The 14,054-nt window shown below is 35.3% G+C and overlaps 1 protein-coding gene across 2 annotated transcripts; it reads left to right on the forward strand.

The window, feature by feature from the left end:
• The first annotated feature begins 6,543 nt into the window (after nt 1-6,543).
• Nucleotides 6,544-13,329, forward strand: LOC104243348 (uncharacterized). 2 transcript variants are annotated; one of them, XM_009798522.2, is made up of 9 exons: nt 6,544-6,677; nt 8,347-8,859; nt 9,583-9,696; nt 9,778-9,987; nt 10,098-10,190; nt 10,356-10,598; nt 11,721-11,834; nt 11,945-12,417; nt 12,834-13,329. In XM_009798522.2, the coding sequence occupies exons 2-9, from the start codon at nt 8,383-8,385 to the stop codon at nt 13,084-13,086; spliced, it is 1,977 nt and encodes a 658-aa protein (XP_009796824.1). In that variant the 5' UTR covers nt 6,544-6,677; nt 8,347-8,382; the 3' UTR covers nt 13,087-13,329. The 2 variants fall into 2 exon arrangements, with proteins under 2 accessions (XP_009796824.1, XP_070003896.1); XM_070147795.1 differs by having other exon boundaries at nt 8,367-8,859.
• Nucleotides 13,330-14,054: the final 725 nt, after the last annotated feature.

Consider the following 14,054-nt stretch of genomic DNA (forward strand, 5'->3'; position numbering starts at 1 on the left):
GCATATTGTTGCCCTCTTAGGGGTCGTTTTGTAGGGTGTATAAGAATAATACTGAATATAGTATATTAGTAATACTGGTGATAGTTATGCTTGCATTAGTTATACTGACATTAGTTATGCTGATATATTTCTTATCCATTATTTGGTTTGATATATTAAAGCATTACACAATTTTTAAAAGAATTATTTATTTATAAAAATACACTCATAACTAGTCTATCACTTTGTCTTTTTAAAACAAACGATGTTGAGGAATGTTTTTATATGAAAGAGGTTTTAAAAAGATTATTTAATTTGTTTACCTATATTGTAGTATAGAACTGAATATTTATTTATAAAAAAAAAATATGCTGAGTATTTAGTTATTTACTAGGAATATAAATTTATTTTTCACTTTCTTGGATTATTTCAAACTTGTATTAATATTATAGCATATTTTAATCAAGTATGAATTTTGAAGGATAATTTTATCTTTAAATAAGACAATTCATGTATTAAAATCCATTACATTGTTAATACCATGGTTTCCTATGCATTAATTATGCATAGGATAATACAAAAGAGAGTATGTAACTAATGCTTGCATAACTAGTGCATAAGTTTAAAAGGTGTAACAAACAAGGTATTATTACTACACAAAGCTAATGCATGCATTATTTTATCTACGGTAAAAGGCCTGGTATGTCCCTCTACTATTAACTATTGTATAAAATTATCCTTCGTTATACTATCGGGTCAAAAGATTCCTTACTGTTACACTATTACACAAAAATACCCCCACATTGACGGAATCGACACATGGCAAGAATCTAAGGCTCAAGGCCATCTGGTTCTTTTTTTACCCAATTGATTCGAACCCGCTCCCAACCCACAAACTTGACCGACCCTTCTCCAACTAGAACACTGAAACCTATGTAGTGAACCACTTTGATTTTTTTTCACTCTCTCTAAAAGACTTTGCTGGAACCCTAGACAAAAATTGCTGATTTTCGCTACAAATTCTCTAAAAGTAACATTATTCTCCATAAAAGGCTTCATTTTTTCTTTCCTTAACTATTTTTTACTCAGTATTTTGTGTGTTGCAGGTATATTTGTTTTCTAGGTTTTTCATTTAGGGTTTCAATTTCTCGGCTTCAATCGACATCCATACATTTTTTTCTGCACTTTCAGTTATATATTCATATTTTTTGTCTACTTCAAGTGTTTTCATGATTTAGTATTGATGTGGTCCCGATGTGAAGTTATTTTTTGGTCCCGACGTAATTTTTTATTTTGATAGGTCGTTTAGGGTTTCTTTTGGTCCCAATATTCTGAGTTCTTTTTGTTGTTTAGTAGGTAAAGTTATCCTCAATTGTATTACCTTCTAATTATAGTATTATGTGAGTAAGACCACCTTCAATGATTTTGTTGATAATTTATTAAGGGATGGGCCTGAAAGTGGACTTTTAGGTGGTCTGGTCCCAAGATTCTGAACTTCTTCTTTATTTATTAAGTGAAGTTGTCCCCAATTGTGTGACCTTTTAATATTAAATATTTTGTGAGTAGGACCACTTTCAATGGTGGTATAATAGAAATGAATGTGGTCTTTTAGGTGGTGAAGGGGGACCCTAGTCTTATATGATATTTTACTTAAACTATTCCCCTTTTACTTATGCTTTTTACTAGTTTCTTTATTATTTTCTAACTGGACTTATTTGCTATGTTTGAAGGTTATTGGAGATGGTGTTAATTGATATAATATTCAATTATGGTGGTGAATGAGTTGCAGAGCCTCAAGTCTTATACACAAAGAAATCGGTGCACACTTGACAGGTTATGATTCAGACCTACATTCATATATAGATATAGTGAAAGAATATACAAATGAGCTAGGGTTTATAGGAGTTCAACAATTTATTGTTGCTGGTCCTTCTGGTTAATTCTGTGAGATTGAAAGGGATGTTGGGATTAGACATTTACTGTACTTGATATGTGGTGAATACAATATTGTTAACCTTTATGTTGTGGATGAATGTGAACCCCCTATTTATAGTATCCATGGTATTGTACACCATAAAGAATCATACCCCCATGACTATGAGGTTGGTACTGACTGTAGCTTAAGTGATTTAGAGTCTGACTCTAGTTCTGAACCAGAAGGATATGATTTTGAAGAATTAGAAATATTGACAATACAAAAAAGGGAGAAAACTGAAATGAGTACAAAGAGTTGTATAAGGGTATGACTTTTAAGTACATATGAGAAGCTAGGAAGTGTATGAAGTTGTATGATTTAGCAAATAAGAAAAAAATTAGAATTGTTGAAGAGTGACAAAATAAGGTTTAGGTATAAATGCGATATTTTTTGTTGCCCCTTTTTTGCGTTTGATATCCAAATAGAAGAATGATGGGATTAAAAATCAAGATCTTAAATACAGAACATAATTATGGTGTTTCTTATGATAATAGCATAGTTTATTTCAATACCATTGCACAATATTTCAAGAAACAATAATAGGATAATCCTAGATATAAGGTAAAGGAGATGATGATAGATTTGAAAAGGGTTTTTGAACTAAATATTAGCCATGAGAAGTGTAAGAGAGCAAAGAGAATGGTCTTGGAATCCTTGGATGGTAGTTTTAGTGATGAGTACAATAAACTTGAGGCTTATGCAATTGAATTGAGAGATAATAATCCAGGTAATAATATAATTATTAACCTTTCAAAAAATGCACTTGAAGAAGGGAGAAGAAGATTCTTGAGGATGTATATTTGCCTTAAAGCATTAAAGATGAGTTTCAACCTAGGGTTGAGACACTTTATTGGTCTAGATGACACTTTCTTAAAAGGGAAAGCTAAAGGCCAACTGCTAGTGGCGGATGGACAAGATTTACAGAACCATTTCTACCTTTGGCTTGGGCAGTTGTTGATAAAGAAACAAAGAATATATGGAACTGGTTCCTGCAGTTGCTTCAATATTCTCTGGACCTCAAGGATGGGGAAGGAATTAATTTCATGTCAGACATGCAAAAAGTATTTTTAGTTTTGTCTTTTTATGTTCTTGTTCATTTATATTTCATTTTTGTTTTTACTTCTGTTCATTATATCTGTCTTTTTCTGTTCTTGTCCACATATATTTTTGTTTTTCCTATTTATGTTCATTATATTTGTCATTTTCTATTTATGTCCACATATATTTCTCTTTTTCCTATTTTTGCTAATTATACTTGTCATTTTTTATTTCTGTCCATGTATATTTCTGTTTTTCCTAATTCTATCCATTTTAATTTTGTCTATTTGTTGTTCATGAAATGTCCAAGTGACTGTATGTTTATGTAACTATTATGGAAATTTATTGATGTTGTTAGAACTATCATCCCCCAGGCACAATAATATTGTGCTAGACATATTTAGACTAACTAGTGCAAGATATAAAATAATGAGACAAAAACTACTTTAGTGGTGTACATGATCTACCTATGAGGAGGAATTCGAGGACTAACTGAAGAATTTAGGGGAGTTGAACAAGGATGCAACTGCTGGTTTGTTGAAGTACCCACCTCACGCTTGGTGTAGAGCTTATTTGGACACAGTATAAGAACCAGTCAGTTGATAACAATTTGACTGAATCTTTCAACAAATGAATTTTGGAAGCAAGGCATAAGCTTATAATAAATATGTTGTAGGACATTAGAATCAAAGTCATGAACATATTAAGAGAACATGAAGATGAGGTGAGGAGTAGGAGTCATGACTTTAGTCTAAAAAATATGGAGTTGTACAATGAGTACATGCAAATTGCTCAAACAACTTGTAAAGTTAATTCCAACGGAGAAAATGGTTATGAAGTATCGAAAGGTTCTGATAAGCATTGTGTGAATTTGGCTACGAAGAAGTGCACTTGTAGTCAGTGAGACCTTACAAGAATCACATGTCCACATGTTATTAAAGTTGTACTTCACAATATGGGTGATCCTATGACAAAGATAAACTAGTGGTATAGCAATAAAATATTTTTGTTCACTTATAAACACAAGCTGCAACCTGTAAAAGGAGAATTTTTGAAAGGTTGACCCATCACAAGCAATAGAGCCACCTAAGTTGGTGAAGTTGACTGACAGGCCTAAGGTAAAGAGATATAGGCAGAAGGATGGGACAATTAAAAGGCAATAATTATGGTTACAATCCAGAAAAGGAAAAGTCATAACTTGTAATACATATGGAGAGACAACCTACAACACTGAGACTTGTGGACATATAAGCTATAATTTGAATATTTATTTAGTGAAATTTGAACTTATTACTGTTTTTCTAACTTGTTTTTCTTTTCAGTAATTAAAGGAAAAGGAAAACAACAAAGAAAGATGCCAAGAACTTTGATAGATGAAGAAATTAAAAGAAGAAATTAACTGTTCAGCACCTTCAATTAGTCAACCAAGTCACGACTGTGGCTTAAAGTTCATGCCTACACATGGAGTTAGGTGTATTGGCCATTCAAGCAAGGATTAGGACATTGAATTTTTAGATATTGGACATGATGAAGATGTTGTGTTGAGGCCAAGAGTGATACGAGAAGTCAATACAAGACTTAAGATGAGACAAAAGGTACTAATACCCACTGACACAAGGCCAATCAACTTCACTGGTGATCACACTAGTGTTAGTAATCCGACAGACGTTCCATACTCACCACCATCCTTAAGATGGAAGGGAAAATCTGCTTCAATCGCAAATCAATTAGAAACACAAAGGCAAGAGAGAATTGGGAAGTTTAGACCAAGGAAAGGAAAATGATGACCAAGCTGGACTTTTTTTATGTGTTTTGTCAGTATGTATTTACTGCAAACTTACTGATATTTTACCTCATATCTAAAATTCTATTAATATTGGTATTGTATTTGGATGTCACATTAGGACTTATATTGTGTAAGTTTTTGTTGTTATAGTATGACATCCATTCTTTCATTTGATATTGTCTAAGTAATCTTTTGGTGATGTAACTACTGTGATGCCAGTAATAAAATGCTTGACAATGTTTAATGTTTTCAAGTTATATTATCTTAAAGTTGAATGTCTAATATTTATTCAGTTAATTCTGCTGGAGATATGGTAATGGTAGTGCACTAAAGTTGTGTCTTAACATTGTTGCAGTTTTGAAATGATACAGTTTTGGGTATAGTATTGCAGTGTTGAATCTGTCTTGAGTTATAGATAGGTGTATCTGCATCTTCAATTTGGGGTAACCAAAGAACTGACAAACAGAGAAAACCATTTCTTCCCTATGCTCATCTCTATTTAAGAATTTGCAATAACTTGTTACTAAAAAATACACTGTTTGGGCAATTTTTTTCTCCCCATTCGATTGTGTTCACCATCTCTCTTTTGCTTGTGCGCCTAAATTTTCTTGTCTAGGTATTGCACTAAAATTGTGTTGAAATGATACAGTTTTAAGTAATAATGCAACATGCAAAAACATTGCAAATCAGTAGGCACTACACAAATTTCAAACTAGAAATATTTCGTAACATTACAAACCAGTTGATTAATACAAAAATATTCATGGGCATTTTGATTACAACAATACGTTTCATCAAAAACATTTAACTTCATCAAAGATAATAGGCACTATTGGTGCATTACTTCATCATCATTGCCTCAACCAAGCCAACAAATAGTACAAACGATATCAAAATAAACATCTTCATCTTCAACACTTTCTCTTCCATCTCCCTTACTTTCTTCACTTTAATATCTTTTATAGCCTCCAGTACATTAATTTTTCCTAGCAATTTGTCCCTTTCAAGCTTGCACGTATCCAATAACTGATTCAACATATTGGTTGTCACATTAGCAACATCTAATTTATACTGCAACTTGTTGATTTCTATTAACGCTCTATTTGGGAAAGCTTCGTCTTACCATTTTCAATATCCGCATGACTCATTCTAACAAAAATCAATAATTATATTACGGAAAAAGGAAATAAAATTTGTATAATAGGTTCAAACAACGAATCACAAATAAAATTAAAACTTACTTAAGGTTGAGCACGCTTATAGAATCCCCTTCCGGGATTTTGAGGTATGGTTGATTGGAAGTTGTTGGCAATCTCCCTACAATGGCACCTCCTCTTTGATTTAGTAGTTGAATCGGATATTGAATCTACCTTTAGCACCACCTTATAATATTTAACTAAGAAGCACAAAGAGTGATTGAATTTTGAGTTATAGAATTTTGAATTCTGAGCAATAGAGAGTAGAGAACTTTTCTCATATTAGGGGGACGAAATACGTTGAAAAATTAAGGTTCTTAACTTTAAATTAGTTGGAAAAAAGTGGATCAAGTTTATGGGTCGGGAGCGAGTTCAAATCAATCGGATAAAAAAAGAACCAGATGACCTTGAGCCTTAAATCCTTGTCACGTGTCGATCCCGTCAATATGGAGTATTTTTATTTAATAGTGTAACGGCAAGAAGTCTTTTGACCCGATAATATTACTTTTACTGTTTTATGTAATGTATGCTGCCAAAGGACGCTTAAAGAGGTTTTCTTCTACATATAGGTATACACAGATTCTACACGTCATTAGGAAAACAAAAGAATACAAGGAAAGCGAAACAGCGGTCATTGAAAGGGACGCCCGAATTCCGTCCATTATTCACTCTCACTAGCAGAAGCATTGCTCCCTACTCGCCGGTATGCACTCTCTCACCCGAATTTACATCTTTATCACTACTAATATGTACGGAATGCCAGTTCAGATTTGACTGAGCTATCAACTACCATTCGTCCGTTAGTCGCCCAGTAATTAGCTAATTTTTGGGTCGAATGCAACTAGTTTTTTTAATGCCTGTACATTTGATTATGTAGAGTTGCTGGGAATTTTCGTTGTGGACTGTAACTTTCTTATTAGGGGTTCTTGCCTTCTTCGCGGTAGTCTTTTAAGTCTAGCTGAGTTCGGAATTTAAAGAGGTTTTTTGTGTTTTTGGGTATCCTGATGCATGAACATTTGCTTTTTTCTTTTTCCTTTTTAAGGAAAGAATTATTCCGATTTTACATTGACATTGGTTGTTCCAATTTCTTTATGAGGCACTTTATGATGGGACTGATTTTGTAGTAAAATGGTAATGCAAATTTATGTATATATCGGCTGTATGTACACTAATAAAAATCAAAGCTTTTTCTAATTAACGATGGTGTTTGGGTCAACTTGTATGCACATTGTGTATTTCTAGCGGTATCCTCATATATCGGCTGAATTAGCGTGATAAATGAGAAGAAATCACCTACATTTAAAGAAAAAAAAAACTCTACCGGGGATTTGTACTCTGGTTCTCATGGTCTTTTTTTACAGCTCGACTGCCAGGTCACTCCCTTGGGTGCACTAATAAACTTATTAACTGTTAACTGATAAACAAAAATAAAATTTTAAGCTTCTTATTGCTCATTTTCTCTGTTTTGCCTCTTTTGAGTTGGCTAATGTTCATAATAGCGAAGATAGTGGCAATGAATTGGGGATCAATTTGTATATCTTATTGGCGGATTTAGGTTGTCCTCTTTCTTAGCGACGTGTTACCAGTGCAAATTCTTGTGTTTGCAATTTCTTTTTAAGAAAACTATGGGAAAGTGGGAATAGAATGGGACAAGATGGATCAACTATCTATTAATACGACATTTAATCTCCTTTCTGTTCTTTCTAGTACGGTACCTTGACTAGTATTATTGGTAAAATATTTTGACAAGCTTCATAACTGAGTTACACCAAATGCCTCACTCTCCTTAATTTTAGTGTTGGTACTTGGGTTCTTTAAATGTTGGCGAATGGAAGAAGACGAAGGGAAAAGTAAAAAAACACGATTCCCTACCTTTTGCTGGAAAAGGGATTACTAAAATGTACATTTCAAATTATAAGTGAGCCTATGAGCTGCTTACTTAAACATAGACTGATGACATTTTCCAATTTCAGAGAACAAATGCACACAAGATAATCTTGGTCTATTATAACTTTCCAAGGACCTTAGGTGATTTGTATTTGGTCAATAAGAACTGTCTTTCCTACATCAACTGTTAGAAATAAGATCTTTAAGTCATAGATATGGTCGTTTTTGTTACTGATCCAAAAGAAAGAAAAAGTCAGAGAATTTGTTCCTATAGCAGATAACAGAAAAGTGATCTAGGATGTATTTACTTTCTTAAGCAGCCATATGTCTTTTCAAGATTGCAGGTTTTATTTTTGTCAGTTTCATTGGTACCAGTATATGATTCCCCATTCCTGTTGTTCGCAAACTCATTGGTTCTCTGTATACATTCCTGCTTCTTCAATATGACCCTCTGTTTTTCTCATTGTGGTACACATGCATTTTAGGAGTGCTTTTTCCTTTGCAGAGCAACAACTTCACTCATGGTTGGGATGGAAGGCAAGAAGTGGAAAAAGAAAGGGAAAATTTTCAGTCAATCAAATACAAAGAAACTTATGATGAAGAAAAAAAAGGTCGCTGCAAAGGTTAAGCCAAGTGTTGTGATAAATCAATCTTTTCTTCCTATTAATTACCCGGCAGGAGTCTCTGCTCCTTCTGCTTCTCCAGTTCCTGCTTCTAGTCTTGGTAGAGTTGCCTCACAAGAGAAAGACGAGGAAGCTTTCGAGGAGCTTTCTGGTTTTATATTTTTGTGCAGTGGAGATACAAAACTCGATTGTTTCAGATTTCGAGTTTTTGGGCTTCGTTCAAATAAAAAGGAAATTGTAGAAAAGATTAAACCTGGAACAAAGCTCTTCCTGTTTGATGTTGAGTTGAAGCTCTTATATGGTGTGTATGAGGCAACATCTACTGGAAGAACACACTTGGAACCAAGTGCTTTTGGAGGCAAATTTCCAGCACAGGTAAATCGTTGTTTGCTGTCAGTTGTTTAATATTCTGGCCCAATTGTTTGTCAGTCTTGTTCTTGATATAAAAGGTGTATGATGTCTTAGGAAATTGGATTGGGACCCTCTGGTTCGACGTGATTCGTACTGATCCTGCTTGCATTTATGATTTGCTTGTGTTAGCACTCAACCTTGGCATGTATGTGTATTTTTCAAGAATTCTCTTCACCAATCTTTCCAAGTGATTGGAACAAGTGCTTAGGCCTTGATGAGAACATTATCTTGTCCTGGTAGGAGGAAGTTCTGAGGGATAAATATCTTCCTTTACTTGGCTTTAGGCCAGTGATGCATTTATTTCAGTTAAGTTGTCACTATCTCATGGAACTATCCACTGTAGAAAGCCATTGCTAATTTATAGTACATTCTTCTGTCTACTTTTATGTTTTGTCAGTGTGTGTGTGTAACATATTGTGGTTGTAGTCACAGGGACAGGTAGTTATTTCAGATGCTTGCGGGCTTTTATTAGATTGTTACGTCTCAAACCAATTAGTTATTTCAGATGTTTTCAGGCTTTATTTTTTAATTAACGGTAGTGTCTGGGCCAGGTTGTGCGCACCTCGATGCTCCACCAATTGGTGTGGTGTAAAGGTTCTTCGGATTGACGAAATTCACTTTCTCGACCTTCTTGGTTTGCGTGAGTAGATACTAGCTTCATACTTCTGTTGCTCTCTTTTCATTCAGGTGAAATTCAAACTCTTTAAGGAATGCCTTCCGCTGCAAGAATCTTCTTTCAGACACGCTATAAAGGACAATTATCATGGCAGAAAGTTCAAACCCGAACTAAATGGTCGTCAAGTAAGCGGTTTTCTTATTTCACACAAGTCTTTCAAATGCTTTACCACTTTCTGTTCTTTAAAGAGAATCTGAAATATACAGGTGAGGAGTCTATTATCCTTATTTCGTCCCCTGGCTGCATCTGCAACCGCAGCAGCTGTGCCCCATCCACTGGCTGGCGTGCCAAAGATTTTGCCCGTCTTGGCTATGGAAGATCAGGCTAAGTTGTTGCCGTATCCTCATGAAATGGGTCCATCAATGGGCAATGTTGGCCCACCAAATACTAATACTGCTTTTGCTAAGGAACAGCAGGTTAAGTATATGTCAGTACCCATTTCTTTGTAAGATTCATATATTACCAGAATGCAGCACTTTCATGCTCCACCCATTGTAGAGCCTCATGTACTGGTCCCTCACTGCAGGATGAATCTGAGCGACCTCCTTTGTCTACTGCTTATATAGATGAGCAAAATACTGGTAATGATGTAGAAACCGATCCATCTGAGGACACCCAGGTACTCTTTTTTGCTCTTCCTTCTATCGTCGTTTAAAGCATTATCCATCTGTCACAAAATAACCATGCTATATATTTTTTGGCATCATTGTGGCAATCAAAACATACACTAAGTCACTCTGTTATATTTCTTAGTTTTTGAAATGTGTACTTTTTGGTCTTGCAGGATGAGTCTGTCCTTTCTGGTTTCATATTTTTGTGCGGTGCAAATACAAAACCTGATTGTTATAGATTCCGTGTTTTTGGGCTTCGATCAAACAAAAAGGAAACGGTAGAAAAGATTAAGCCAGGAACAAAGCTCTTCCTCTTTGATTTCGAGTTGAAGCTTCTATATGGTGTGTATGAGGCAACATCCACTGGAAAAATAAACTTGGAACCACTTGCTTTTGGAGGCAAATTTCCAGCACAGGTAAATCATTTTGCTGTCAGTTATGTAAAATTGTGGCCACTTCTTTGTTGGTCTTGATTAAAAATATGCATGATGATAGTGAGAAATGGGTTTGGAAATCTCTGGTTCAATGTGATTTAAACTCGTCCTGCTTGCATTTATGATTTTCTTTGCTTTTAAGCCCTCAACCTTGGCATATATGTGTATTATTCAAGAATTTTCTTTCACCAATGTTCTTTTTTTTCTTTCTCTAAGAAAAGGAAAAGTTCCGATCCATTCTTTATGTTCCTTTATTTGGCTCTATTCCACGTGATGCATTTTTTTTGGTTTGTAATGTTGTCACTATCAGTAGAAAGTCATTGCTCATTAATTCTACATCCTTCTGTCTACTGTTATCTGTCTTCAGTGTAAGTTTGTAGCATATTATTGTTAGTCACATGGAAGAATAGTTCCTGCAATGTTGGGTGTTGTTGGCCTAAGACGCTAAATTATCTAGATTTTTTCAGAGTAAAATTCACTGGGTTGTTATGTGTTTGTTTGTTTTTCAGAGTAAAATTCAGAAGTAGACCAGAACATAGAACGTATAATCATGTACAAGCAGAATTTAGCCCAACAAACATCTGAGATTGTAATTGACTACTGAACTTAGGGTCGTTTGGTGCACATACTAGTTATACTGGGAATTTGGGATTATAGCTGTAGGGATTGTTTATCCGATGAATAATAGTGAAGAGACTTATTATGCGGTGATTAATATTGAAGGAATTGCTATGCAAGGATTACTTACTTAAAAAGGCATTTTTGTCTACCCCAAAACCCCTAACAGAGCAGCAATGGTCCTTTCCCACTTTGCTCCCTTGGTGACTCAAACCACTAATCTTATATGTATGGAGGTAGAGGGTCTTTACCACTTGGCTATTCTTCCCTTGTTATCGATTCCTTTATTGCTGCAGTAGGTTGTAAGCTGTCAAGGTAGTAATTTAGCTACTGGGTTTTCATAATGGTATCCTTATCAAAAAAAAAATAATGGTATTCTTGACGTATTTGATGTCTAGGTTATTTGAATTTACAAGAATCACTTCCTCCACCTAATTGATTTGTGCAACTAGTTACTAGATTCATGTTACTATTGCTCTCATTCAGGTGAAATTTCGAATTTTTAAGGAATGTCTTCCCCTGCCAGAAGCTTCTTTCAGATATGCTATCAAGGACAATTATCATGGCAGAAAGTTTGAACCTGAACTAAATGGTCGTCAAGTAAGGGGGTTTCTTTCTTAGATATGGGGTACCAACCTATTTCACACAAGTAGTTGTCTTACAAATGCTTTACCACTTTCTGCTCTTTAAAGAGAATTTTAAACATACAGGTGAGGACTCTATTGTCCTTATTTCGTCCACTGACTGCATCAGCAGCAGCAGCAGCAGCTGTGCCCCATCCGATGGCAAAAGTGGACCAGTCTTTGGCTAATGTTGGCATGCCAAAGATTATGCCCACATTGGCTATGGAAGATCAGGTTAAGGTGCTGTCATATCCCCAGGAAAAAGTGGGTTCATCAATGGCCAACGTCCCACCTCCAAATAGAATTTCTACTTGGAATATGGAACATCAGGTTAGGTACCCCCCGATGTCTGTTTCTGCAGATGATCCATATACGACCAAAATGCAGCACAGTCATCCTCCACCTGTTATGGAGTCTCAACCAGTCTATGAACTGCAAAGTGCTCAGCATGGATGGCTTAGAACCAGGGATTTCGTGGATAATCATCAGAAATTGACTGCTCCCAGTCATGCATATTCTTATCAACCATATGTCACCGATATACGGGACCCACATATCAGGTTCTTTGCCCTTTGTTTTCTTGTCTTTTTTCTAAATTCTGTGAGGATTTATTGTTCTATTCAGTTTTGGAAGATGGGCGGCAGAAGAGGTGAGGTTTTCAATTGCTTGCTTGCTTAATATTAAGATTGTAGTACTTCGTGCTGTTTGCAATTGGACGCATTTATATTTGCCATTCAGCACAGTGACCTTTTTCTCTTCAATTATCTTTTTGTGTTTGAATCTTTTGGTATTGTTAAGGCAACTATTTTAGCATGTATTAAGTTGAACTCTGGACTACTAGCCCTATGTTTAAGAGTTTGTCTCAAGTATTCTATGTGAATAAAAATTGCTTCCCTGTTTATTGGTTTTTCTTTTTCCAGTCCATTTTCAAACATAATAAATATAGAAGGGTGATCTTAAATTGTCACTTTGACAGGTATACATCAATGCAAGACGTGGTCCCTTCGCAGCAACAATTCATGGGGCTAAATGACAGGAATTACCAATGGTACTCGCGGGTAGAGCAAGAAATGCTGCCACCTCAAGAGAGTACTGTTATACACAACTACTACTCTGGCCCTTCAGCTCCTTATGTTCCTCAAGTTTTTCAACAGAATGTTTCAGAAGCTGTAATCCAACAGACTTCTTCCATCTCATTCCAATATTCATTTGCAAGGCAATTCGGGTAAACTTTTGATGATTGGGTTGTTAACATAATGGTCAGAATGTAAAAGACTTCTTCAATAGGCCTAACTTTCTTGCCGAAGATATCTGTAGTGCCATGGAGGCAAATGTAAATTTGTTTTAGGAAGCAAGCTGTGTCTAAATGCTAATATGATCAAATTGTGGTTAGTGGTAAACTTAGGATCTGCTTTCGTGATCTTCTGGTGTCGTATGAGTTTGGTTTTGTTAAACGTCTAATTCACATCCTATGTGGGAATCTGTTTCTGCTCCACTGTCCATCCGATTGTACGAATCTCTAGTGGTTGACCTCTTGCCTGCCATATTGTTGACCACAAAGTAAGGACTGTGGTGCCAACTGCCAACAAGAAGTGTTAGAATATGTGGTCATGCTATTCTGTTAGACACAGAAGAAACACAGCTAGCTACTGATTTTGGTTGCGTAAGTGAACTTTGGTTCAACAACTAGGGGTGACAAATGGGTTGTTTGGGCTGACTCATTAAATGGGTCGTTGCCCAACCCTGCCCAAAGTTTACTTGGGATAAGATGGGCTAAACAATGGGTTGTAGCCTAACCTGTCCAAATTGACCCAAATATTTGCAATATTCTCAATTTTGAACAAATATTAAAATTATCTTATATTTTGGAATAAATGTCAATTCAAGCCAAATGATTTCTTTCCTCAATTTGGATTTAGAATTTATTTGATAGTTCTTCATCTTATAATACTAACAAAGATCAAAATAATAAAAAAGTAATAAAATTAGAACTCACACCCACCCTAACCCACCTCCCACCACCCCAACCTCCATCCCCACCCTAAATAGAAATATTATTTAGAGTACTTTTTTTTAATGTTGTAGATAGAGTATTTTTTTTCTATTTCAACAAAATGAATATTTTTTTTATACAACAACAAGAAGCCCACTATTTTCCTACAAGTGGGGTTTGGGGAGGGTGAGATGTGCAGCCTTG

Source organism: Nicotiana sylvestris, chromosome 6, assembly GCF_000393655.2.
Source record: "Nicotiana sylvestris chromosome 6, ASM39365v2, whole genome shotgun sequence".
In the NCBI taxonomy this organism is placed as follows: Eukaryota; Viridiplantae; Streptophyta; class Magnoliopsida; order Solanales; family Solanaceae; genus Nicotiana; species Nicotiana sylvestris.

Bases quoted from the DNA above. Each gene is read 5' to 3' on its own strand.
- LOC104243348 (XM_009798522.2), top strand. From the start codon at position 8,383: ATGGTTGGGATGGAAGGCAAGAAGTGGAAAAAGAAAGGGAAAATTTTC. The intron at 9,697-9,777 runs GTAAGCGGTTTT...TGAAATATACAG, and splicing joins CCGAACTAAATGGTCGTCAA to GTGAGGAGTCTATTATCCTT. The intron at 11,835-11,944 runs GTAAGGGGGTTT...TTAAACATACAG, and splicing joins CTGAACTAAATGGTCGTCAA to GTGAGGACTCTATTGTCCTT.